The following is a 24619-nucleotide window of genomic DNA, read 5'->3' as shown; positions in this document are numbered from 1 at the left end:
GAGTGAATTGGGGTAACAATAGTTATACTACCACTTTCAACCATGGGGCTAGCCCCAGTCATCCTGATCTTATATCTTGCCACTGGACCCATATGGCTCTGGAGGAGAAGGTGAGGCTGGAGACCTTGCACAGACCTCCCTCACTTAATCCAATTCACTTGCAAGTCATGGAATCATCTTCCTGATGTCATGGTCCTTTTTAAGAACAAAGGACAAACAACAACTTTCAACTATAAGTAGGGTTGTGCAATAATATAAATGTGAGATGTTACTTATATTATTGTATGTCTCTAAAATGGCATCCAACTCCAAAGACAGGTAAGATTTGTTTTTCTTTTGTAAAATGTTTATCTTCTTTTCAAATAGGCCATTGGAAATGCTAAAACCACTCGAAATGACAACAGCAGTCGCTTTGGAAAGTACATCCAGATTGGATTTGATAAGAGACACCACATCATTGGGGCCAACATGAGGACCTACCTATTGGAAAAGTCCAGAGTTGTCTTTCAGGTGAGTGATGCCTTTTAGGGCTTTTTCAGTGAGATCCCTAAATGCAATTACTCGGAATATTTACTAAGAGATTGCTATGTGCCAAGTTTGTTCTGGGCACTGGGGATATAACATAAAAAATAACAACCCCTGCCCAAAGGAGGTAGCATGATGGGAGAAATATAGCTACATGTAAGTTTATATATTTATATATGCATAAAAGTTTATATATATATACATATATATGTTTATGTGTGTATGTATATGTATAAATAAACTTTTATGTGATTGTATTTCTCCCAACATCATGCAACCTCCTTTAAGCAGGAATTTTTTACTTTTGTGTTTTTATTCTCGCACATATATTTATGGGAGACAGAGAGAGAGAGACAGACAGAGAATAAAATGAGAACAAACCATGGTATTTAAGGCACATATAGTGGGGCACATTTATTTAAGCAAGGCTTCTTGAAGGAAGTTAAGAAACTTTTCCAAGACCAGGAGATGAATCAAGCCCAGGAGTGAGAGAGGAGAACCCATCATTCAGAGAACTGAAGAGAACTAGGAAATGCCACAAGCTCCCTTAAGGCATAAGCATAATCATTCCCTCTAATATTCACTAGTGCCTCAGTTTGTTCATTTATAAAATGTGAACAATATTATATATAGTGTTATAACTTAGCTAGCATGGTATACCATATGCAGAAACACACACACCCCAATGTAATTTTCTGGAGAGGATGTGACTAGCAAATAAGGGGATCAGAAAAGGCCTAACGTGTAGGTGCTAAGTGCTAAAGAAAGCTAAACTTTTATAAGAGTGAGGTGGTTGAGGAGGAAATTTATTCCTGAAATGCAGGGCAGCCTGTAGAAAGGCATGGAAATGGAGATGAAATGCTATGAATACATCATAGTAAGTTAGACCAGTTTGCCTGCAAAGTAAAATGAAGCAAGAAGAGATATGTGTAGTATACCAGAAAAGGTAGGCTGGAGCCAGATCTTGAAGGACTTTAAAAGCTAAAAGGAAACTATCTGTCTTTTATATTAGAAGCTATAGGGAGCCACTGGAGTTTTGTGAGCAGGCAAATGATGATGCTTTACAAATATCACTTTGCTAGCTGTTTGAACAATGGATTGGAGAAGAGACAGTCTGGAGAAAAGGAGTTCAAGTAGGCAACATTGGGCAATAGGTCTTGAGAGACTAAATTGGGGTAGTAGCTTTGCCAATGGAGAGAAGATAATGGATATTAGAGATGCTTTAGAGCAGAGATTCTTTTTTTCCATTTAAAATGTTTAATTTTAGTTTCAAATTCTCTCCCTCCATCCACCCCCTTCCCTATTCTTTAGAGAAGGCCATATGATACTCATTATACATATGAAGTCATACAAAACGTTTCCACTTAGCCATGTAGGGGGTGTGGTTTGGGAAAGCAAAAAAAAGCAAAGAAAGAGATAGGCTTCAATCTACATTCAGAGTCCATCAGTTCTCTCTCTGGTGGTGGATAGCTTTTTTTTTTTATCATGAGGTCTTTGGAATTGTTGTGGGTCATTATATTGATCAAAGTAGCTTAGTCTTTCACAGGTGATTATTATTACAATATTGCTGTTACTGTGGAAAGTGTTCTCTTAGTTCTATAGAGAAGAGATTCTTAATTTGGAGTTTGTGGGCTTATTTTTTAAAATATATTTTGATAATTGCATTTCAATATAATGGGTTTCCTTAGTAATCTTATGTCACTTATTTTATACATTTAACAACATTATTCTGAGAAGAGGTCTATAGGCTTTAGCCAACTGCCAAAGGGAAAATGAGAAAGAGAGAGAGAGAGAGAGAGAGATTAAGAGTAAGTACACCTTCACTGGATATTACATGGACACGATTTATAAATGGGTTAGATATGGGGGAAGATGGAGAATGAGAGTCAAGGAAAACTGAGATCATAGACCTGGGTGACTGGAAGGATGATGGTGCCCTCAACAGAAATAGACACTTAGGAAGAGAGGTAAAGTGGGCAGAGAGTTCAGTATGGAAAGGACCCTTTGAGTTTGAGATATCTATGGGACATCCAATGAAAAATGTCTTCTAAGGTATTAGGTGAAGAGGGGCTAAAGCTCAGGAGAAAGACTCAGGCTGGATGTATAGATGTGGGGAGTCATCTGAATTGAGATGATTATCAGACCCATGGGAGTTAATGTGATAACAGAGAAAAGAGGACCTAGGTCAGAGCTTTGGGATATACTCAGATTTAGAGGGTGGGGCATCATAGATGTATCATAGATACGGAGCAGAAAGGGACCCTAGAGGCCATCTCATTTAATTCTTTTCTTTGACAGATGAGGAAACTGAGGCCCAGTGAGGTGATATAACTTTTCTAAGGCCACACAGATAGTAACTGTCAAAGTTGGGATTTCAACCCAAGGTCCTTCATTTCTAGAACTAATTTTCTTCCCACTGTACGACCCAGCAAAGAGTTTGGGAAGGAAGCACCTTCCAGATTCAATGTACCATGTGAAGCCCTGGGAAATGTGAAACTAAAACTTTTCCCTTAAGTTCTTGCTTTTTATTTCTCATTTTTCCCTGGAAAAAAATTAGAAAAGTAAATTAAATTTTTACTCTTTTCATTTTTTCCATAAATAATTCCCTCCCATACCTTCCCACCCCCAGAACTAGTCTTTTCACCTTTGCTCACAGAATGCCTTGGTTTTGGGGTGCTGGATTGGTTTTTAATACTTCTTTTCTGGGTTTTTTTTTGTGGAGCTTTCAGCAACCACGTATCTAGTGTTTTGGGGATGGAGGTCTCTGGCACCTGTGCTAGCCTGGCACATGACGGGTGCCAGTGGTCTGGGAATCTGCTTCTGGCAGTGGAGATCCAGTGTTTCTAGATCCCCTGGCCTGGCCCATAAACTTCTAGCTCTTCTGGGGAAAGAGTATGATGGGGCTCAGACGATCAGATGGAGGACCTGAAAGACATTGTTCCTCCTTGGGCTTTTGCCCAGCATACCTCAGACTTGGAGTTTGCATCTCTATTCCCTCGTGTCTTTGGGTTTCATTTCCCAGCAGTGTCCATGGCACATTTGTCAGCAGTGTGCGCTTAATGCAGGCTTTCACAGTGATTTTTATGTGCTGTCCTCCAGCCTCCTATTTCCCTTCCTTTCCCTTATGGCATGCATGGTAGAAGGAGCACTGAACTCGTGGTGCTAAACACTGAGTCACAGGACCTGAGTTCAAGATCCAGCTCAGTCATGTGGATTACTTCAGCAAATTGCTTCAATTCTCTAGGCTTCAGTTTCCTCATCTGCAAAATGCAAAGCTTGGACTAGATGATTTCAGAGGTCCTTTTCAGGTGTGAGATACTTTTTATTGTATACTACACTAGACTGAATTTGTCCTAATAAAATATACAGTATGAAGGATGTGATAATTCTCTGTATATTCTGTTCTAATGCCAACACACATTTGCAGAGAGAGCTGTTAGGGAAACAATCAATCAATACAAGCCTTGGTTTGGAAACTCACATGATACAATGAAAAGAAAACTGGATCTGAAGTCAGAAGACCTGGGTTCAAATCATACTTTTTAAAAAAAAATAATATATGTTTATTTATTTTTAGTTTTCAGCATTCACTTCCATAAGACTTTGAGTTCCAAATTTTTTCCCTATCTCTTTTCTCCGCCCACCCCAAGACAGTATGTAAATTGATATAGGCTCAACATATACATTCATATCAAATCTATTTTCATATTACTCATGTTGTAAAGAAGAATTAGAACCAATGGGAGAAAACACGAGAAAGAAAAAACAAAAAGAGAGAGAGAGAAAATAATATGCTTCCATCTACATTCAGACTCCATTGTTCTTTTTCTGGATGTGTATAACATTTTCTGTCATGAGTCTTTTAGAGTTGTCTTGGATCCTTGCATTGCTAAGAAGAGCTAAGTCTATTAAAATTAGTCATCACACAATGTGGCTATTACTGTGCACAATGTTCTCCTGGTTCAGCTCACTTCACTCAGCATCAATTCATATAAATCTTTGCAGGGTTTTCTGAAGTCTGTCTGCTCATCATTTCTTATTGCACAATAATATTCCATTATATTCATATACTGCAACTTGTTCAGCCATTCCCCAACTGATAGGCATCCCTTTAATTTCCAAGTCTTGGCCACCACAAACAGAGCTGCTATAAACATTTTTGCGTATGTGGGTCCTTTCAAATCATACTTCTAATGTTTACTACCTCTGTGACCCTGTGCAAGTCATTTGACCTCTGTTTACCTTAGTTTTTTCATCTGTAAAATGGGAGTAATAATAGCACCTATTTTGGGGGGTTGTTGAAAGGACCAAATGAGATAATAATTGTAAAGATAATAAATCAGCACAGTGCCTGGCACATAGTAAGTGCTATATAAATGTCAGCTATTATTATTATCATCATGACTTAACTTTTCTTGGTCTCAATTTGCCCTTCTATAAAATGAAGACATTGGACTAGTACCTTCTGACTGTAGATATATGGTCCTATGATCACAACCAAGGGTAGAACTTGGGGGAGGGAAATGAGTAAGAAGGTGGGACAGCTTTTCCAAGGGATTGTTTCAAGGTTTGTGGGGAGGTCTAGATATGCAATGGAGCTTGACTGAGGGGGGAGAAGATCCTACTGTAATAGGAGAGATAACAGGTAAAGCATGGCAGAGAGGTGGTATTGAGCATGGCCAGGCAAGAAAACAGCTGTCAGGGTTGAGGTTAAACAGGTATAGCTTAGTAATTTTTATCTAAGTGTGGAAAATAAAAATTTTTTGAATTGCTTATTATTCCCCTGAAATCAGCATGGAGGATTTGTAATCATCATCCTCATCCTCATCACTAGAATTTTATAGTGCTTTAAGGTTTGCAAAACACATTTGACACATGTGTATATATATGTGTGCATGTGTATATGTGTATATCGTATATATTATATGTATCTTCCTATATATAAATCCCACACACATCTACACACCTACATGTAGGTACATGTACATACACACATAAATTTTATTTTATTCTAACAACAACCGTGTAAAGTAGGTGTTATTATTTTCTGCATTTTATAGAAGAGGAAACTGAGACTGAGAGATGTTAAGTAACTTGACTAGGGTCACACATCTATTAAGTGTCTGAGGCAGGATTATGAACTCAGGTCTTCTTAAGTCCACCTGATTAACCTTTTTACCTTTGATTCCCATCTTCCAACTAACTACATGCATGGCTAGTCACTTTTAAATGATAATATTCTGGCTAATCTGAATTCCACATCCTCTTCAAAGCTTCCTAAGTTAGGTTTCTCTCTGAGTTCTTGATGTTCCAAAAGTTTCTAAAGAAGTTATGGGGACAGCTAGGTGGCACAGTGAATAGAGCATTAGCCCTGGAGTCAGTAGGACCTGAGTTCAAATCTGACCTCAGACACTTAATAGCTTGTGACCCTGGGCAAGTCACTTAATCCCAATTGCCTCCAAAAAAAAAGAGGTTATCATTTTAGTTACCCCTTTTTGACTTTCTGTGGTGCCTTACTCCATACTGATGCCTAACAATGTCTAATGAATTTAAAAAGAAGCCTTTTTGTTTTAGTTCTAATTCTGTCTCAAGTTGATAACCCCACTACCTTTGTCTATCAGTACTGCAAAGGAAGTGATTTATTTCAATGTTTTGTACAGAATAAGCATTCCATTCAGCAGCATTTATTAAACACTTACTATGGGCAAGGCCTTTAGGGTGCAAAGACAAAAAACAAACAATCTCTTTCCTCAAGAAGCTTACATTGTAATAGGATAGACATAATGTAGTCACAGATAAGGAAATACAAGGAAAATTAGGGATACAATGCTTTAACAACTGGAGGTGTCAGAGAACATTTCACCTAGAAGGTGGCTCCTGAGCTTAGCCTTGGAAGAAGACAAAAACTCTGTGAGGCAGAGGTGAAGAGGCTTTATATTCTGGGCACCAGGATATCCATGACTTGTGGGAATCAACAGAGATGGCCTCTTGAGTTTTGGGAAATAACTAGTATCCCATTTGGCTGAAATCTAGGTTTGAGGAGAATAATATCAAATAAGGACATAAAAGTTAGTTTGGAGCCAGATTGTGGAGGGCCTCAACACATAGGCTGAGGAGTTTGCCTTTTAATCTATTGGCAATGAAGAAATACTGCAAGTATTTAGGTGGAGAGATGACCTGTGCATTAGAAAGCTTCTCTTAGTGACTGTATGCAGAGTGAAGTGAGGAGAGAGAATAAAAACCGGGAGACCCATTAGGAGGCTACTGTAATGGTCCAAGAAAGAGGTGATGAAGACCTGGATTAGAGTGGTAGAGAAAAAGGAGAATATCTGAACAGTGTTGTGAAGAAAGAATTCACTGGACTTGGGAGGAGATTGGATATATATTGAAGGCCGGTCAGTCAACAAACATTTATTAAGCTTCTACTATGTGCCAGTCATTGTGGTAAGCACTGGGAATACAGAAAGGGGCAAAAGACAGCCCCTTCCCTCAAGTACCTCTAATGTGAGAACAAGAGGGAAGAGAGGATAATTCTGAAGTTATGAATCCGGGTCAGTAGGAGGATACTTGTGTCCTCAGCAGAAATAGGAAGATTTGGTTGAAGAGCAGATAATGAGAGTTTGAGATACCAGTATCCAAGAGATGTTCATCAGGCAGTTAATGATCTGTATTGAAATCCAGAAAAGTGGTTAGAGCTGCTTAGAGATGATAATTGAACCCATGCAAGCAAATGAGATCACCAAGGGAGAAAGTATAGAAAAAGAAAACAGTCCTGGACATTGCTTGGGGATGAATAAGCAATGATTGAGCAAAGAGACTGAGAAGCAGCAGTCCGATAGGCAAAGGAAAAACCCATCAAAAGCAGTATCAGACAAGCCAATAGAGGAGAATATACAGGAAAAGTCAGTCAACAGGGTCAAAAGTTGCAGAAAGGTCAACAATGATAAGGCTGGGGTAGGGGTTTGGAGTATAGACTTAGATTGAGCAATTAAAGAATTTTTGGTATCTGGGAGAGCAATGTGAGTTAAGTTGTGGGTTTGTGAGCCAGGCTGCAGGACGATGGCAACAAAGTGAAGGGTGAGGAAGCTGAGGGAATGAATGCAATCTTATTTTTACTTTGGCCAAATTGACTGCTTTGTTGCCTAAACACTTGCCTAAACAGCTGCCCTATGGCAGCTGGGCTTCTCTTCATGGCATTCCTTTCTGGAAAACCTTTAGCTCTCTGTTCTATCTCTCTAAATACCATCTACCCTTCGTCATATCCAGTTCCACTAACTCCATTAAGTTTTCTATGATTACCCAGGCCCCAGATGGTCTTTGTCTCCTTTGAAGTCCTATAAGCTTCTATTTTGGATCTTGTCATGTAATAATTTCTCTTGTGTTTTTCTTTTCTCTCTCCAGCCAAATTATAAGCTATTTGAGGGTAGTGGACAGAGTCCTATACCTTATACCATTTCATACACAGTATCTTGCATATGTCAGATACTCAGTAAGAATTTATCATGTTGATTAACACGATCTTTTATTAAACAGAAGTGATAAGCGCTTTGGAGCTGAGAATCAAATTTATTTCATGTAGAGTCATTTCATCAAGACATGGATAGAAGATGGGTCCTTGATGGAGAATGGACCATTTGGGGCTGAGAGTAGAATGTGGTGAGAATGGCAGATTAGGAGGAGAGGGAGACTGCCCTCACCAGTTGATGCGCTATAGAATAGGTAAAGGAAGAATATTGATGGTGGCTTCCCCTAAAACAGCTTAACTTTCTTTTTTTTCCTCCTTCAGGCAGATGAAGAAAGAAATTACCACATCTTCTACCAGCTCTGTGCAGCAGCCAGCCTTCCAGAGTTTAAAGAGCTTGCACTCAGTAAGTAGCCCTGTTGTATATTGGGTAACAAGAACTCCAAGTGGCTGCTATGGTAGGCATTAAACTTATAGCACTTTTCACATCTCAGTTGACTACCAGTTGGTGTAGTAGTCAAGATTTCCATCCTATGCAGGAAGGTACAGTGGAAACAGTGCTGATTCTGGAGTTGGAGGACCTGGTTTCAAATGTTCCTGTGATCCTTGTTACCTCTGTGACCTTGGACCCCTAAACCTTAATTTTTTTTTCTGTAAAATAAGGGCATTAGAAGAATTCTCCCCAGCTACTGACTGAGAGGTGATGTAGATCTGGACATATCTTGTTGGCCATGCTCAATGTGAGAATTTGTTTTGCTTGACTATGCATATTATTACTAGTGGTTTTTTTTCCCTTTTTTTTTCTTGGAGGTAGGGGAGCAGAAGGAGAGAAAATAAATATTTAACAATTGAAAAATTAATTTATTAAAAAAGAGATTGAATTAGATGGTTTCTGAAGTTGTTCTACCTCCAGACCTATGATTCTATAATTCCATAGGACAAGTCTTTGCTCCTGTCTAACTTGTGACCTTGGGCAACTCATTTAGACACTGAAAGCCTTATTTGCCTCATTTATAAAATGAGAATAACAATAACCTTCCTACCTATCAGTGATTCAGTAAACATTTATTAATGGATTGCTCTGCTTGGCACTGGTAATACACAATCAAAAAATGAATTGATTCCTGCCCTCAGAGAGCTTACATGCTGTCGGGGAAAAAAGCCATTGAGAAGATCACATAAGTGATGGGAAGGTGCTACATAAAACAGAAATCACTGTAGAATATAAAATATAGTAATCTTTGTGGTTTCTTTGACAGACATCACATTCTGGGCATTGGGAGGAGCACTTCCTTCCCATGAAGGCTTTGGAAACACACACAGGTGTGAGGAGACAGAGAGAGACAGAGAAAAAGCAGAGGAGAAGTGAGGAGAGGGGAAGGGAAGAGGGAGAGAGAGAAGGAGGGGAAGAGGAAGGAGAGTGGAAGACAGAGATACATGTGATATGTGACTTTTATAAAGAACTCACTGAATCTCAAAAATCATATTCATAAAACACAAACAGTGGCTGTGAAGATAAAAGACAGCTTTAGAGCAATGAACCCACAGAAGGGTAAGCTTTGACTCAATGGTATCTGATCAGCCCTAAGCAGTATGTAGCTATTTTGGACATCCATGCTCTAGCAGACAGAGGGGAGAAGAATCAACAACAGAAAGTGTCTCTGCCTGGCCAGCAGGATGAGTCACTATGGGTATTTGACAAAAAAAGTGAAAAGCCAACACTTCAGAGGTCTCAACATTTGGGGAGCTGTTTGGGGAAACTTTCAGGTTTTGCTTCTTCAGGTTAAGAGTCAGAGTAGCAAACTTGACTCTCAGAATCTGGGACCAAAATTTGTTCTTCTAGGACTTTCCTTCTCCTAAGTGAACTTTATCTTGTACTATTAGTCAGCTACTCACTAGTGATCACAGAGGAGGCACCTGTCAGGTGTAAGGGACTAAAAGACTTAAGAGTTACATTTTATGTTGTTAATGCTTTTGTAATGTTGACCTTGATTCATAAAACTCTATGTAGATGGGTGGGCATTTTTTTTTTGGTCAAGCATCCATCTAGTCTTCCATTCTCTCAATTCCATCTTTCACACAGCTGCCATGCTATTCCTAAAGCAGACTTGACTATGTCACTTTCTTGTTCAGAAAACTTTGGTGGTTCCCTATTACCTACCTCTTTAATAAAATGTAGACTACTCCATTGGATCTTCACAGTCTGGCTCCAGTCTGCCTTTCCAGGCTAGTTATATATTAGTTTCCATCATACACTCTGCACTCAAGCCATACTGACTTGAACATATTGTTCCTCATACATAACATTTACCCTCTACCTTCATGTTTTTACATAGCCTGCCTCTCCCTGCCTCTCCCTGCCCACCCCCCCCCCCCCCCGTGCTTGACATACTCTCCTTCTTCATCTCTTTTCTTGGAATTCTTAGCTCCTTTCAAGGATCAGATCAAGTTCATCTTCAAAAGGCCTTTCCTGATTCTCCTTAACTGCTAATCTCACTGCTCAAAATCACACTCTGTGTATCTTGTACATGTCATGTATTTATTTATCTGTGAACATGTATTCTCCCCTCATCCCATCTGTTCCTTGGAAGTTGGGACAGTCTCACTGATAAATCTGTCTCTCCAGCATCTAGGGCATGCTTGAAACATAGTGAGCATTTAACAGATGCTTCTTGATTGATTAGTCTGGTGTGACAAGCATGTGGAGTGTGTGGAAGAAAGTGACAGAACAGGATGGTACCAGGTTGTGGAAAGCATTTGATGCTAGAGAAAGTTGTTCATGTATTACACAGTAGGTAAAGGAGTGTCATGACCAGATCAATGCTTAAGAAGGATTATTCTGACAATGGTATGAAGAATAGATTAAATGAGTGGATATAAATGGTATATGAGTGGATATAAAAAGACCAGTTAGGAGGCTATTTCAGTAATACCTGTTTGCCAGTGAGGGCCTGTATCAGGCCAGTGTCAGTGGGAATAAAAGAGGTGACAGATATGAGGAGTGTTACAAAGGAGTCATCAGCAGGACTTGTGGATTGATTACTTATGAGAAGTGAGGGAGAAGAATTAAAGGTGACATCAAAGTTTCTACTCGGAGGCAGATTGATCAGTAGATACTTGTGGAAGAAATAATGGCAACATAGTTATAGAATACCAAGCTCTCCCCAGTAGGACCATTGCAGGTTAACTGGAAGACAGTGATTAGGAAGACAAAGTTTAGTTCATGCTCCACTCCTTGCCATCCAAGGGAAGTGGTGGAGGGGAGAAGCCTCACTTTTGTGGCAAAGAGAAAGATTATTCCAAAAGGCTGATTTTGTATGAAATGAGCAAATAACAGCAATATCAGTTTGGGTATAATTGGGCCATTTTGTCCTAAGTACAACTTTAAAGTAATAGGAAACAAATTGTCTTAATTCTTTTCCACTTAATGCAGTGTGTTGATGTTGAAAAATGACTTTTTCATGATGCATGCCTTGGAGTCATGCAGAGATCTTTGGGCTTGTGGGTAAAACAGTCCAAAACAACATAATTTTATTAGTAACTCATACTTCTGCATTTCAATATGCCATCCAAGAGGATCTTGGAGCTAAGCGAGGATGCTTTACTGTGCTCTTGTGCCCTGACAATAAAGCTTTCTTAGGACATTACAAGTAGATTAGCTATGTGGTTGCAGGCATCTGCCTTTGGTAATCTGCAGTACTAATGTCTCTGTGTGATTGGGAACCACAAGTAGCTATCCTAGTAACTGCTGATGGGTCCAGTGAGGATCTTTATCCTTTCATAGCATCCTTTTCTACTCCTTATAAAATGTACTGTGTGTTCTTAAGTTACAAAAATAACACTAATAAGACTCACCATTGTGAGGAGAGAACAGAGCATCTTAGTATATTTCTGAACTTGTTTGGGTATGATCATCTTCTTTCCCCTACCAAGGTGAGGATGGGTTTGGCTCTTTCTCTATTTTGAGATGGATTGAGTGAAATGTTAAGTCTGACATTGGAACATAGCACATAGAGAGATAGAAGCCTGGACTACAAGTCAATGAGTAGCAGTGTGATGTAATGGACAGAGCATTGAACTTGGAATCTGAAAGGTATGAATCCTATTTAAGACACTTAGTAGCTGATTAACTCTGGGGAAGTGATTTAGTTTTTCTGGCCCTGAGTTTCATCTGTAAAATGAGGAGAGTGAACTTGATGACCTCCAAGTACCCTTCCAATTCTAAATCTATAAGCCTTTGAGTCTATAAACATGGTGGGTGCTATCCTACTGCTCAGTGTCATAGATTCTCCATATCCAATCTAATTCAACAAACATATGCTAATCACTGAGGATACAAAGACAAAACAAAACAAAAAAAATGGTCCCTACTCTCAGGGAACTTACATTCTGTTGGGAAGGGGGGGAAATAGGTAAATAAATATGTGTCTAATAATTGGAGGAGGAGGAGGAGGAGGGAGAGAGTACTGACAACTGAGGGGTTCAAGAAAGGCTTTCTCTTAGGAGATGGGACAAAAACTGAAGTTTTTTGAAGAATCCCTAAAGGAGACCAGGGATTCTAGGATGCAGTGGTACAGTTCAGAATTGGGGAACAGTCTTTCAAAAGGCACAGCAATGGGAGATAGAGCACTTATTTTGAGGAACAGCAAGCAGGCCATTTTGGCTAGAACTAGAATGTATAAAAAGGAATAATGAATACAAGCCTAGGAAGGAAGACTGAAGCCAGATTATAATAGGCTTAAAATGTCAAGCTCAAGAGTTTAAATTTCATCCTGTGGGCAATAACATGCTTCAGAGGGTTCTTGAGGAAGGAAATGATATGCTTAGACTTGTGATTTAGGAAGATCATTTTACCTACTGTCTGGAGGATGGATTGGAGAAAAGAAAGACTGGAAAGAAGACCAGTAAGAAGGTTGCTGCAATTGTCAAAGTGAGAGGAGAAAAAAAATCAACATAGATTAAATGCCTGCTCTTTGACAGTCACTGTACATAAAGGAGATAAGGAACAGAAGGCCTGAATTAAAGTGGTGACCTTGCGAATGAAGGAGGGGGCAGATGCTAGAGATATGATGGTGGTAGAGGTGATGAGACTTGGAAAGTACTTGCAGAAGGGGGTTATGAGAGAGGGAAGACTCAAAGATTTTTCTAAGATTAGAAACTAAAATTCAGTTAATGGAAGAAGTTATTGAAGGGGATTATAGTTTTATTCATTGTAAGTATTTAGTAATTGATATCCAGCAAAGCCAGTGCGATACCATTTTCCTTGTTGACATAAAACTTCACTATGTAATGTATTTGTACATGTATCAAATTTAGAAAAACATAGAAAATGAACATCCTTTCACTTTAAATATCCTGAGTGTGTATTTGGAATATAAAGATGCCCTCTTTTTTTGTATTTTTCCCTTCCCCCCTCCTTCTCTCTCCATTGCCCTCTTCTCTTCTCCATCCTCTTTTTCGTCTCTTCCCCTTCCATTTCCTCTTGTTCTTTTTCCATCTAGAGTCTGACATTGGAACATAGCACATGGAGAGATAAAAACCTCTACTATAACTCAATCAGTAGCAATGTGGTATAGTGGATAGAGCCATTGGACTTGGAATCTAAAGGGTCTGAAATAATTCATCTCAGGACCATTTCTCTCTGAACTCGGTCACATATAAAAATAAGAATAAAACATCATCATCATCATCATTTCTGACTTCTGTAAAGAGAAAAGTCACAGTCTTATTTTTTGTTATAATCCATGTCTTCATGGCTTGTATTTGCTTAAAAAGACCACTTTTAATTGGTACAAGATGTTATTTGCTATTTTGTATTATCCAGTCCTCTCCCCATTCTTTCAATGTGTGTGAATCAGAAGTCATCTGAACTTTGTGACTCTTGTGCCTGCTAGTAAGGGAAATAAAATACTTGGAATGAGATGTAAAAAGAGGAGAGATCCTGTTGGACTGTAACATGAAAACTGCATGTGAGAATGACATTTTCCTGACACAGCTTTTTTACTTTCTCTCCCTCTCACCACTCACAACAGCATGTGCCGAGGACTTTTTCTATGTTTCTCAAGGAAGAGACACATCTATTGAAGGTGTGGATGATGCAGAAGACTTTGAGAAAACTAGACAAGCCTTCACTCTTCTTGGTAAGGTTTTTTGTTTTTGTTTTTGTTTTTTGGAGGGAGAGATGGTAAGGGAAGAAGGAGAATTAGAGGGGGAAGGTATCTGATAAAACATCTTTGGGGAGAAAATCTTGGGGGAGGGATGTCCTTTTCCTTTCACTAGATTTGAAAGGATTCTAGGGTTTCTAGGATGTACTCTCTACTTACAGAGACAGCAAAGTTCAGGGGTTCTTGTAGTCACTCAGAAACATTAGCTTCTCATTCCCTCAAATTTAAAACAAATCTTGAGTGAGATTGATTAATATTCTGCCTCTCATCATCAAAGCATGGATTTGGAAGCAGCACAGTGGAAAAAACCCTAAACTAATTTTTGGGAGACCCAGGATTTGGAATCGTAGAGACCTTTAGAGTTTATCAAGTCCAACCTTTCCACTAGGAGGGTGAAGGAAATCCTGCTAGAATAGCTCTTAACAGATTGTCATCTAGACTCTACTTCAGTACCCTCAGTGATGGAGAGCTCCCTCCTTGTTTTATGAATCTGCCTTGTTTCATTGTTGGCATGCCTCCTGATTGTTTAAATGCATTTCTTTACATTGAACAAAAATCAGCCTCTCTGTGACTTCCACCCACTGGTCCTTGTTTTGCCTTTTGGAGTCAAACAGACTAATTCTAACACCTCTTCCACAGGCCAGTTCTTCAGCTGCTTGAAGACTAAGATCATGAATCCCCTTATTCTTCTCCTAGCTTTGCCATTCACAAGTGATTTCCCTTCTCTGGGCCGCAAAATCTTCTTTATATAAAACAAGAAAGTTGGACTGTATTTGTTGTTGTTGTGTCGTTTCAGTTATGTCCTACTCTCTGTGATCCCTTTTGGGGTTTTCTTGGCAAAAATACTAGAGGAGTTTGCCCTTTCTTTCTTCAAGGACTATATGGTTACAGTGATAATAATTATAATAGCTAACATTTTTATAGTACTTTACATATATTATCCCACTTGATTATCACAACAATCTTGTGAGGTGATATTATTATCCTCATTTTACAGATGAGGAAACTGAGTCCCAGAGAAGTAAGTTTCAGAAGCAAGATTGAAAGTCAGGTCTTCTTGACTTCAGGTTCAGCACTCTGTCTATCCATTACTTTAGGCTACATCCTAAAATGAACACTAGTGCCTTTTCTAACTTAAAAATTCCATTACTTACTAATTCTTATTGACCCTTTATTGCTTTGACAGGCTTTCTCTTGACCTTATAAGATAGATGTTTCTAGAATATGGTCCTCAACTCTTTGTAGTTCCATGTGCAGTTCTGTGAGGGCCAGGGCATGATATCCTACTCTGTTATTGCTGTGGCTTTTAAATTCCTAATTGCAATCATTAAAGCAATCTTTATTATGATTTAATTTTATTGTAATTAAAAGAGAGGACAAATTTTCACCTCAATTCAATGGGAACAAAAGTACTTCTAGAAGTCTCCTACAACCAAGAAGTTGCCTTGGCCAAAATGTGGGGAGGGATTCATTAAGAGCTTCAATTTTGTCCATAGTTGATCCCCACTAGGGAAGTTGAGGATGTTTAAATGTACTTCTGTACCTTGGAAGGTAAGCAGTTATCATATTTATCCCCAAAATGTAGCTGTTGAAGAAAGGATGATGGATTGGACTGAATGGTCCACATGGCTAACCCAGGTTGGTATCTTTTTAGCTTGGAGTTAGGTCCGGATATTACACAGCAAGCAGATCCCTGTGTAAGGAGAGAGGAAAATTGGAATCTCAGCTGCTGAAGTCCATAGATACTGTTCAGTTTTCCCAGTAACTGAAGGATAGATTTAACTTGTTTTCCTTCCCTCATGTGCCCCTCTGCATTCCCTCTGTCCTACCACCACCACCCCAGGGCTCCCCTCTTATGCCCTTTTATCCAAGGGATGCAGAGAGAAGGGCATAGGTTGGAGGGGTATGAATGGCCCACAATATGACTGGCCCCTAGCATCACCTTTCTGCTCATAAGAAAAGAGACAAGGCCTTTAAAAATTGTCCTTATAGCAGTCATGCTGAGCAGAAAGTATGAGCCAGTACTTGGGGATGTATCATTCCTTGGAAGATGATTAAATCTAGTGTAGAGCTTTAGAATTGGGCTCTTGCTGAAAGACCTCAGTGAATAGTAACTAAAATGTTGGATGTACCAAAAATTTTTTAATTTTATATTTAATTTATGGAATAAAACAAGCATTTTCATAATATAGTACAATAAAAAAGATGATTGTACATGAAACTACAAATCCACCATGCACAACTTGCTATTCCCTTCAAATATACAACAAAATTATGTAAGCTTTTTTCTTTATTTTCTTCTAAAGAAGGCTACCATTAGATACAAATATATATGTGTGTGTGTATACATAGTATACATATACTATGTATATATGTGAAATTATTCTATGCCTACTTCTATTTATCAGTTCTTCCTCTGGATGCAGATAATGTCTTTCTTTATCCTTTGTCCTTTATAGCTAATTTGGGTATTTATAATAGACAAAATAAATTATTTGCTCAAAGTCATTGTTAAAACCATATTGCTGTTCCTGTATATGATGTTCTCTTGGTTCTGCTCATTTTGCTCTTCATTATTTCATGCAAATCTTTCCGTATTTTTCTAAAATCAACCTGCTCATCATTTCTTACAGCACAGTAGTATTCCCTCACAATCATATACCACAACTTGTTCAGCCATTCCCCAATTGATGGGCATGCCTGCAATTTCCAGTTATATATACATATATAACATATATACTAAAATCTTAATGCAATTCTTAGCTTTAATAGCTTAAAACTGTACTAAGATTCTAGGGACACCATTCTTTAGGGAACTTCTCTCTTTTCACATACCTCTGAACTGTACACTGTGAAATGAAAGAACCAGGGCACAGGCTCTAGGTCACTGGTAGATCCTGCAGAGATGTTCACAAAGCAATGGGCAAGAATCCCACACAATGAGGAAGTGCAGTTGGATTGAGATCTGCACCAGTGGAGAAGGTATACACACAAGAGTCAGGAGACTCTTATAGTATATTGAATATGCCCAATTTCTTATTCTTTTCCTTTTTTTTCCTTACTCAAGGATTTTGTTGTAGGCTTCTACATTCAGGAGAACCTTACAGATCATAAAATCATATAACTCTAGGCCAGCAATGTCGTATAATCTGTTTCTCAGCCAGTACAATAATCTCTACCATCCTCTGGCAGAGGCACCAGTGGGGCTGGGTGACTGCCTCCAGAAAGGTCACACTACATTAAAAAGACACCTATCTGGGGCAGCTAGGTGGCACAATGGATAGAGCACCAGCCCTGGAGTCAAGAGAACCTGAGTTCAAATTAGGCCTCAGACACTTATTAGTTGTGTGATCCTAGGCAAGTGACTTAACTCTGCCTCCTAAAAGAAAAAAAGAAAAGAAACCTATTCTATTTTTGAACCTCTGTATTTGTTAAAAAATTCTTATATTAAGTCAAAATCTACCTTCCTATATACCTTTCACCCATTGGCCCTGGTTATATTCTTTGGGGCCACATCAGAATATATAAACCTCTTCTTCTGCATTGAAGCCTTTTAACTATACTGAGACAGCTATCCTTTCCTTACCTAAATTTTGTTTTTTTAAAGTAAATATCCCAACTTCCTTTTAAAAAAAATTTTATGTGATCTGGTTTCCAGGACCCTCATCATCATCTACTCACCGTTCTCTGAATATTTTCTCATCTCTCAGTGTCCCTCTTAAAGTGTTGCTCCCAGAGCTGGATATGTAGCTTCAACTTGTCCTGACCAATATGGAACAGTGGGATTTTCACTTCCTGTAAATGGAATAGTCTACTATTCCTAATGCAGCCTGAATTTGATTTTAGTAGTGATGTCACATTGTTGGCTCATAATCCCGTTTCTGTCTTTCTGAGGCAACCTCAGTAAAGCAGTCATGTTAGGGGTCTATCAAAGCAGCGCGTACTTACTTGACAATGAATTAGAGAGAAATGAAAAGGAAAACATTGAAAGGCCCTCGTTAAATGGATATTCTCAGGCCCTATGGTCTCCTCTCCTCTGCTACTTTGGGCATACTGGGGACATATACAAGACCTACTATGAGCAAGAAAGTTCTAAGTTTTGTTTCACAGGTAAATATAGGCCAAGGCTTTGCTTCCTGGGGAGGGGGCGGGGCACACTTATCTTCATGCCTTATCTTGAAGCACCTAACTAGATATAGCAGTGGTGTTTTACCTTGCTCTCCTTTGACCAGTTGGTTAAATATATATATATGTATGTATGTATGTATGTATGTATGTCATATGCATTTGGTCCTTGAGTCTTTTGAGAGATGAAGGTTGGGGGAAGGGTCCATCAGTATTAATCAAAACTATATTGTGATTGCTTGTGTGGGTGGGTGTGCATTATTCACTTCCTGAATGATCTGTGACACTTTTTTTCAATACAAGCTGGCTTCCTCTTGTCTCCCAGCCTGCATGCAGGGAATACAAACTCATTCTCCTACTAGCTTAAATAAAACATGGGCTTTAAGCCTTAAAAAATATCCCATTATAAAAACTACAAATGTGTTTTTTCCCATTATCCATATCTAGTGGCCCTGCATTCTCCTGGAAAATTTAAATTTAACTGTGTATATTTATGTCAAAAGAGATTCAGAGAAAGATGCGTATGAGCTATGTTTAAGGTGTGTTTCTGATAGGTGTGGTTTAGCAAGAAAGAGTTTGTGAAGAGGAGGGATGGGGGGGAGGTGCCAATAATTGGCTTGCCATCACAGCCCTTATCATAACAATCCCCTGAAGAGTCTTCTTTGCTCTCCCCTGATAGCCCTTTAGATGTGTCACAGATGTTTGCAGGAGATTATATTTGGAGAACGATTATTACAGATAAATTACCTCTCCTTATGGAACCATAAAAATGTCCTTAAAACGTTTGCTTGAAATGAAGTCCAAGATAAGTCTGTATGATGGCCACCTCTGTTTTGCTGCCAAACAAGTTATAATGCTACCTTGACCTAGCCAAACTGACCCAGGTGGTTCTGGGTGAGGAGTTAATAGTTCAGCCCAGGAACCCCTTTCATCCTCAGTGATTACTTGTTGAGGGTCCTCTACATTGTCTGCAAAATTGTTGGCTCTGAAGGAAAATCTCACACACACACACCCACTCTTTAAGACAGCTAAATCTCACTTTCTGTCCTGCCACAGAAATTGGGAATAATTCATTTCTTTTCCTTTACCTTTTAGGAGTGAGAGAATCCCATCAGATAAGTATTTTTAAGATAATTGCTTCTATCCTGCACCTTGGAAATGTGGAGATTCAAGCTGAACGCGATGGAGATTCCTGTAGCATATCAGTGAGTTGTATGACCATGCCAACCAAAGAATCCATACTATTTACTGTGTGGTTTTATAGATTTATACTATTTGTGTACTGCTTTCCACTCCAACAATATGAGGGGTTATTTATTTCTAATGATGATGTTTTCTTAGCCTGCACTTGGACAACTGATGTGATTTACTAGGTGGTGATACCTTTTAAAAGGGACTAACTCCTTTTCAGCCCATGTACTTTCTGCAATGGAATTGAAAAGTCACCTGACTCCTCTCCCTAAGGGAAGAGACCCGATGGTCTTAGGTTGGTAATATCACCACCAAAACCAGGTCAGGGCTGGGTATTTGATGTGTACCTATGGATATTATCAAATGCCTCCAGGCACATTGTACCCTATGAAATGCTGTCACCAGAAAAGGCTTTGTGATTTGTTCTGTGAAGTTTGGATTCAGTCAAAGGGCTGCACTTGAGGACCTAGGGGGCCACAGGTGGCCTCAAGGCCACAGGTTCTCTACCCCTGTTATCCATTGTGGGGATGAAAAGTAGCAGATACCATCCCTGGTCTCTGCCTTCAAGGATTTTTTTTTATCTAGTTAGATAAAACACATACATGTGAACAGCTGTATAGACAAGGCAGAAGTTTCAAGCAAGAGATACTTATACTAATGCCAGATCAGATTATTGTGAAGAGCTAGTCTTTGTGACACTAGCACACCTGAGGACTACATTCATCAGCACCTGTTTTCATGACTGTGTATCTAACTAATTCCCCAACGAGATTACAGACTTCTTGAGGGCATGTAGCAAGGATGATGTTTTATATTCCCATAAGGCAATGCTAACATAATAACTTGTTAAGTCGTTATGCTCTATGAATACTAGTTGGATGACTGACATCACCTTTTAGTACCTTAAGAGAAACCTGGTAAATTCAGCCAACCAGTTGGCTACTTTTAATCAGTTAGTCATTTGATCAGTAAGCATGTATTAAGCACTCACTAGATGCCAGCCACCATGTTCAGTGATATAACATAAACCTATTCTGGATTTAATCCTTTGCTACATTCAGTGGCACATACAGAAATATAAGGCATAGTCCTGGATCCAAGAAGGTTACAGCTTATCTGGTGAACTCTAAACTCTAGGGAAAGTCAATAGAATCATAGAAAAATGAACTGAGCTTTTTTCTATGTGTCTTAACTAGGTGATTTTTCAGTTCAGCCAGTGATTATTGGGAAGCGGCATAGTTTCATCAAAAGAATGCTGGACTTGGAGTTAGGAGATGTGGTTACAAATCTAGGATCTGGCTCTTACTATTTATGTAACTCTAAGTAATTTGATCCTACTGTAATTAAATGATTAAACCTCATAGTTCTCATCTGTAAAGTGGGGTTCACAATACTTGCCCTATCCACTTCACAGAGGTGCTGCAAAGCAAATGCTTTTGAAATCTCCATGGTGCTATACAGGATGTCCCAAAAGTCTTAGTATTTGAAAACTTTAATAGCTGGGAGACTTTTCATTGGGAAACTCTTGGGTGGGAGAGATTCAAAGGAGTGGCAGATGATGCTCCCTAGGGCATTTTGGTGATGAAAGTGAAGATCAGGCTGAAAGAAGTTCCAGATGATAGTAAGTCAAGGTTAATGAAGAAGACGAAAGAAATAAGGGATAACCACAAAGCCTTATGATCCTGCAGGTCTCCTAATTCTTCCTCTACAACCCTGTCAGCAGAAAGACCCTACAGGGTCTTTCTCTTAAGACTTGGTTTTGACTTACTGCTACAAGATAAACATAAGTGGCTCTTCTGAACAGGCTTCCCCATAGTGAGCAGAACATCCCATGCTGGGCAGTTTTTATTTTTAATTAAAACATGAAAATGTGCTCTGCAACTGCCACTGTTACCTTGGAGATGCTGTAACATACAATAACTTGGACACCAGAGGCAATTTGCTTCCTATATTTGGCAACCTGGACCCATAAAACTCATCTGTTCCCCACAATGCAGAGCATTTTAATGGATTTAGCATCATTTAATTAAGCTTAAATGTAATTGCATGATGCTAAATCAGCCTGTTATCACTTTTAATCAGTAGTCAGAAGGGCATGAGAGATCACATATGCTCCATATATCCTGTTCTGGAAGCAGTGATACCTTCATCTGGACTGGGTTCTCCCAAGGAGTACATTTAGCTTTCTTCTTTTCTGTGCTCCTCTGATGCTGTGTGACTAGGCTCTTGGATGCCTATAGTAGTTGCCTTTCTCAGAGTCCTCTCTGCCTGGCAACTCACTAAACTCACATTTTGCAAGCCTCAGTGAGAAAGTAAGCAGGCGATACTTGGGCAGACACTGTTGCCAGGAGTACATTTAAACATCAGGGGACCTAGCCATCGTGCTAGCCCTTGTCTTTAAGCAGTTCTTGGGAGCCAGTCAGCATCAGCCAGTAGGAGGCTTTCCAGCTCAAGGCGTGCCAGGAACCCTCTGGTCCCTTTACTTGAAGTTGGATGGCTTTAGGTCAGGGGTGCCCACCTAGGTAGGACAGGAGCATTTTGTGAACCCTCATTGCTGAGCAAGTATAAAAACCAAACAAATATCCAGCATCTCTGGACAATTAGCCAATCCAAGAAATGCTATTGCTAAATAGACATAGAGGAAAGACACCAGCTGATGATCAGGAAACCTAGCCTTTAATCCTAGTTCAGCTTTGACTTTCCAACTGATCTTGGACAAGTGACCTCAGGCAAATCACCAAACTTGTCTGGGCCTCAGTTTCCTCATCTGTAAAATGAAGGACTCAGAAGAGATATTCTTGAAGGCTTCTTTTAGTATTAGTGTCTTATAATGATAGCTTATTTTAAAGTTTATGTTTTCCTCAAGACAGTGCCATCTACTACTACCCCTTCTGTTGATGCTTTCCTTTCCTTTTCAGATGACCTTTATTTATCCAATATGTATTAGCAGCTGAGGGGAGAGAGGGCAGAGCTGGGAAGAGTTGTTAAGAAAACATTTTGTAAAACTTAAAATGCTATATACATATGAACTTGAGCATTTTAGAATTTTAGAGCTAGAAGGACCTTCAAGATCATTATCTCCAAGCCTAAGTGGCACAGTGGATAGAACTCAGGGCCTAGAGTCAGGAAGACTTATCTTACTGAGTTCAGATCTGACCTCATATACGTTTAGCTGTGTGACTGTAGGCAAGTTACTGTTTGCCTCATTTTCCTCAACTTCAAATGGGTATAATAACAGCACCTACCTTGCAGGGTTGTTATGAGGAACAAATGAGATAATATTTGTAATAAGTGCTTAACACAGTGTTTGGCACCTAGTAAGTGTTATACAAATGCTTATTCCCTCTCTTCCAAACCCATAATTTTACAAATGAGAAAACTGAGGTCCATATATACTTTGCACCTTGTTAATTACAACTTGTCTTCCTCCCTAGAATTTATACTGTCTTTTGCCTTTATTTTAAATCCCCAGCACTTAGCACAGTGCCTGGCACATAGTAGGCACTTAATGAATGCTTATTGATTAACCAAAATTGTGTGAAGTATTGTAGTACAAGTTTAATTACTCCCCTCTTGCAGGAAAAGAAACCAAAGCTTTTTCAAGGTCACAGAAATAGTGATACTGTCAAAACTTGAACCCAGATTCTCTGACTGAATCAAGCATTCTTTCAACTATATCACTCTGCAGAAATGGGCTGCCTCAGGGAGCTAGACTTAAGGAGGAAGGTGGCTTGGTTGCCAGTGTTCATTTTCACAGCACACGCTCTCATTTAATTCTTACAAGGCAGCCTCATCAGAGACTTGTCCCACGAGCAATTTGGAACCATTATGTGGTGGCACGTCTTGTTCTAACAGATTTCATTTCATCCTTAGAATTAATAAGCTTTCTAACAGGCTCTATGCTGTTATCAGCTTTCCCAGGTGGACATAGGCAAGAGAAAGAAGAATGGCCCAGACAACAAAAGAGGCATCTCACAGAGTGAAGGGAATACATACTGAAGCAGACACATGGGTTTTCTTGTAGGACCTACGTACCGATCTCCATTAAGCAGAAGAATCTTTTCATTTAGTTGAACTTTTCCATATGGACATTTGAATACAGAAGCCAGGAACTTGAATTCAGGCAGTTTTATTGATCTCAGTACTGGTCACGTAGCAGGCACCTAATAAATGTTTGTTGATTGATTTTATTGATCTCATTTAGGATATTGGATCATAGACCTAGAGCAGGAAGGGATGGACCCAACAAACTTTCTAGTCATCTCTCTCCTCATTTTGTAATTGAGAAAACTGAGGCCAAGGAGGTTAAGTGACTTGTACAAGATTTCACTGGTAGTGAAGACCAGAGGTAGAATTTGGACTTGAGTCTTCTTGACTCCCAAGCCAGAGCTCTTGAGCACCCCTGGGAATAGAAAGACACAAGGAAACAGTGTTTGCCCTTAGGTAGTTTACCTACTGGGTAGCTTGATAGTGCAGTGGATAGATTACCTGGCCTGGAGTCAGAAAGACCTATGTTCAAATCTGGCCTCAGACACTTACGAGCTGTGTGACCCTAGGTAAGTCACTTAGCCCTGTTTGCCTTGTTTCCTGATCTGTGAAATGAGCTGGAGAAGAAAATGGCAAACCACTCTGGTATCTTTGCCAAGAAAACCCCAAATGGAGTCATGAAGAGGCAGACATGACTGAAATGACTAAATAGCTTACATTCTACCCCTGGAAAGGGGATCCTGGGAAGGGAGGCTTCCTGGGTTTCTGAGTGAAGGTCTTGAGGTAATTCCTACTAAAACACTTTCCTGAAACACCTCCAAAGGGCTGCAGATAATAACAATAATAATAACAGTAATAGTTAATATCTACTTTGCCCCTTGGAGGTCACTTTCCCCATCTGTAAAATGGAGATAATAGTCCTGGGTTTGGAGGATGATCCAATAAGCTTATGCATTCAAAGCCCTTTGCAAATGTCAAAATGCTATATAAATGTCAATAGTTTTTATCTTCACTACCCCAGCAACCCACACCCAGAGCCCAAGGCAGCTGGAGCCACAAGACCATCCCCAGTCTCATTACTCCTATTCCTCAGACAGGCAACCCTAGGAGATCCTTGCCTCATTCAGCACCCTCAGCCCTCATCCTGGATTTCCAGGGGTTCCAA

General features: G+C 39.4%; 1 protein-coding gene across 1 annotated transcript in view; it reads left to right on the top strand.

Annotated features, from left to right (window-relative positions):
* The window catches only part of MYO5B (myosin VB), a 532192-nt gene that overhangs the window by 279963 nt on the left and 227610 nt on the right, over positions 1–24619 (top strand). The window contains exons 6-9 of the mRNA XM_027868890.1: positions 367–510; positions 8312–8393; positions 14020–14127; positions 19372–19481. Of these exons, the coding sequence (XP_027724691.1) occupies positions 367–510; positions 8312–8393; positions 14020–14127; positions 19372–19481 (444 nt within the window). The remainder of the gene's footprint in view (positions 1–366; positions 511–8311; positions 8394–14019; positions 14128–19371; positions 19482–24619) is intronic.

The sequence above is a fragment of the Vombatus ursinus genome, unplaced genomic scaffold (genome assembly GCF_900497805.2).
Source record: "Vombatus ursinus unplaced genomic scaffold, bare-nosed wombat genome assembly UNPS02014791.1, whole genome shotgun sequence".
NCBI lineage: Eukaryota > Metazoa > Chordata > Mammalia > Diprotodontia > Vombatidae > Vombatus > Vombatus ursinus.
This window is presented reverse-complemented; position numbering and strand designations above follow the sequence as displayed.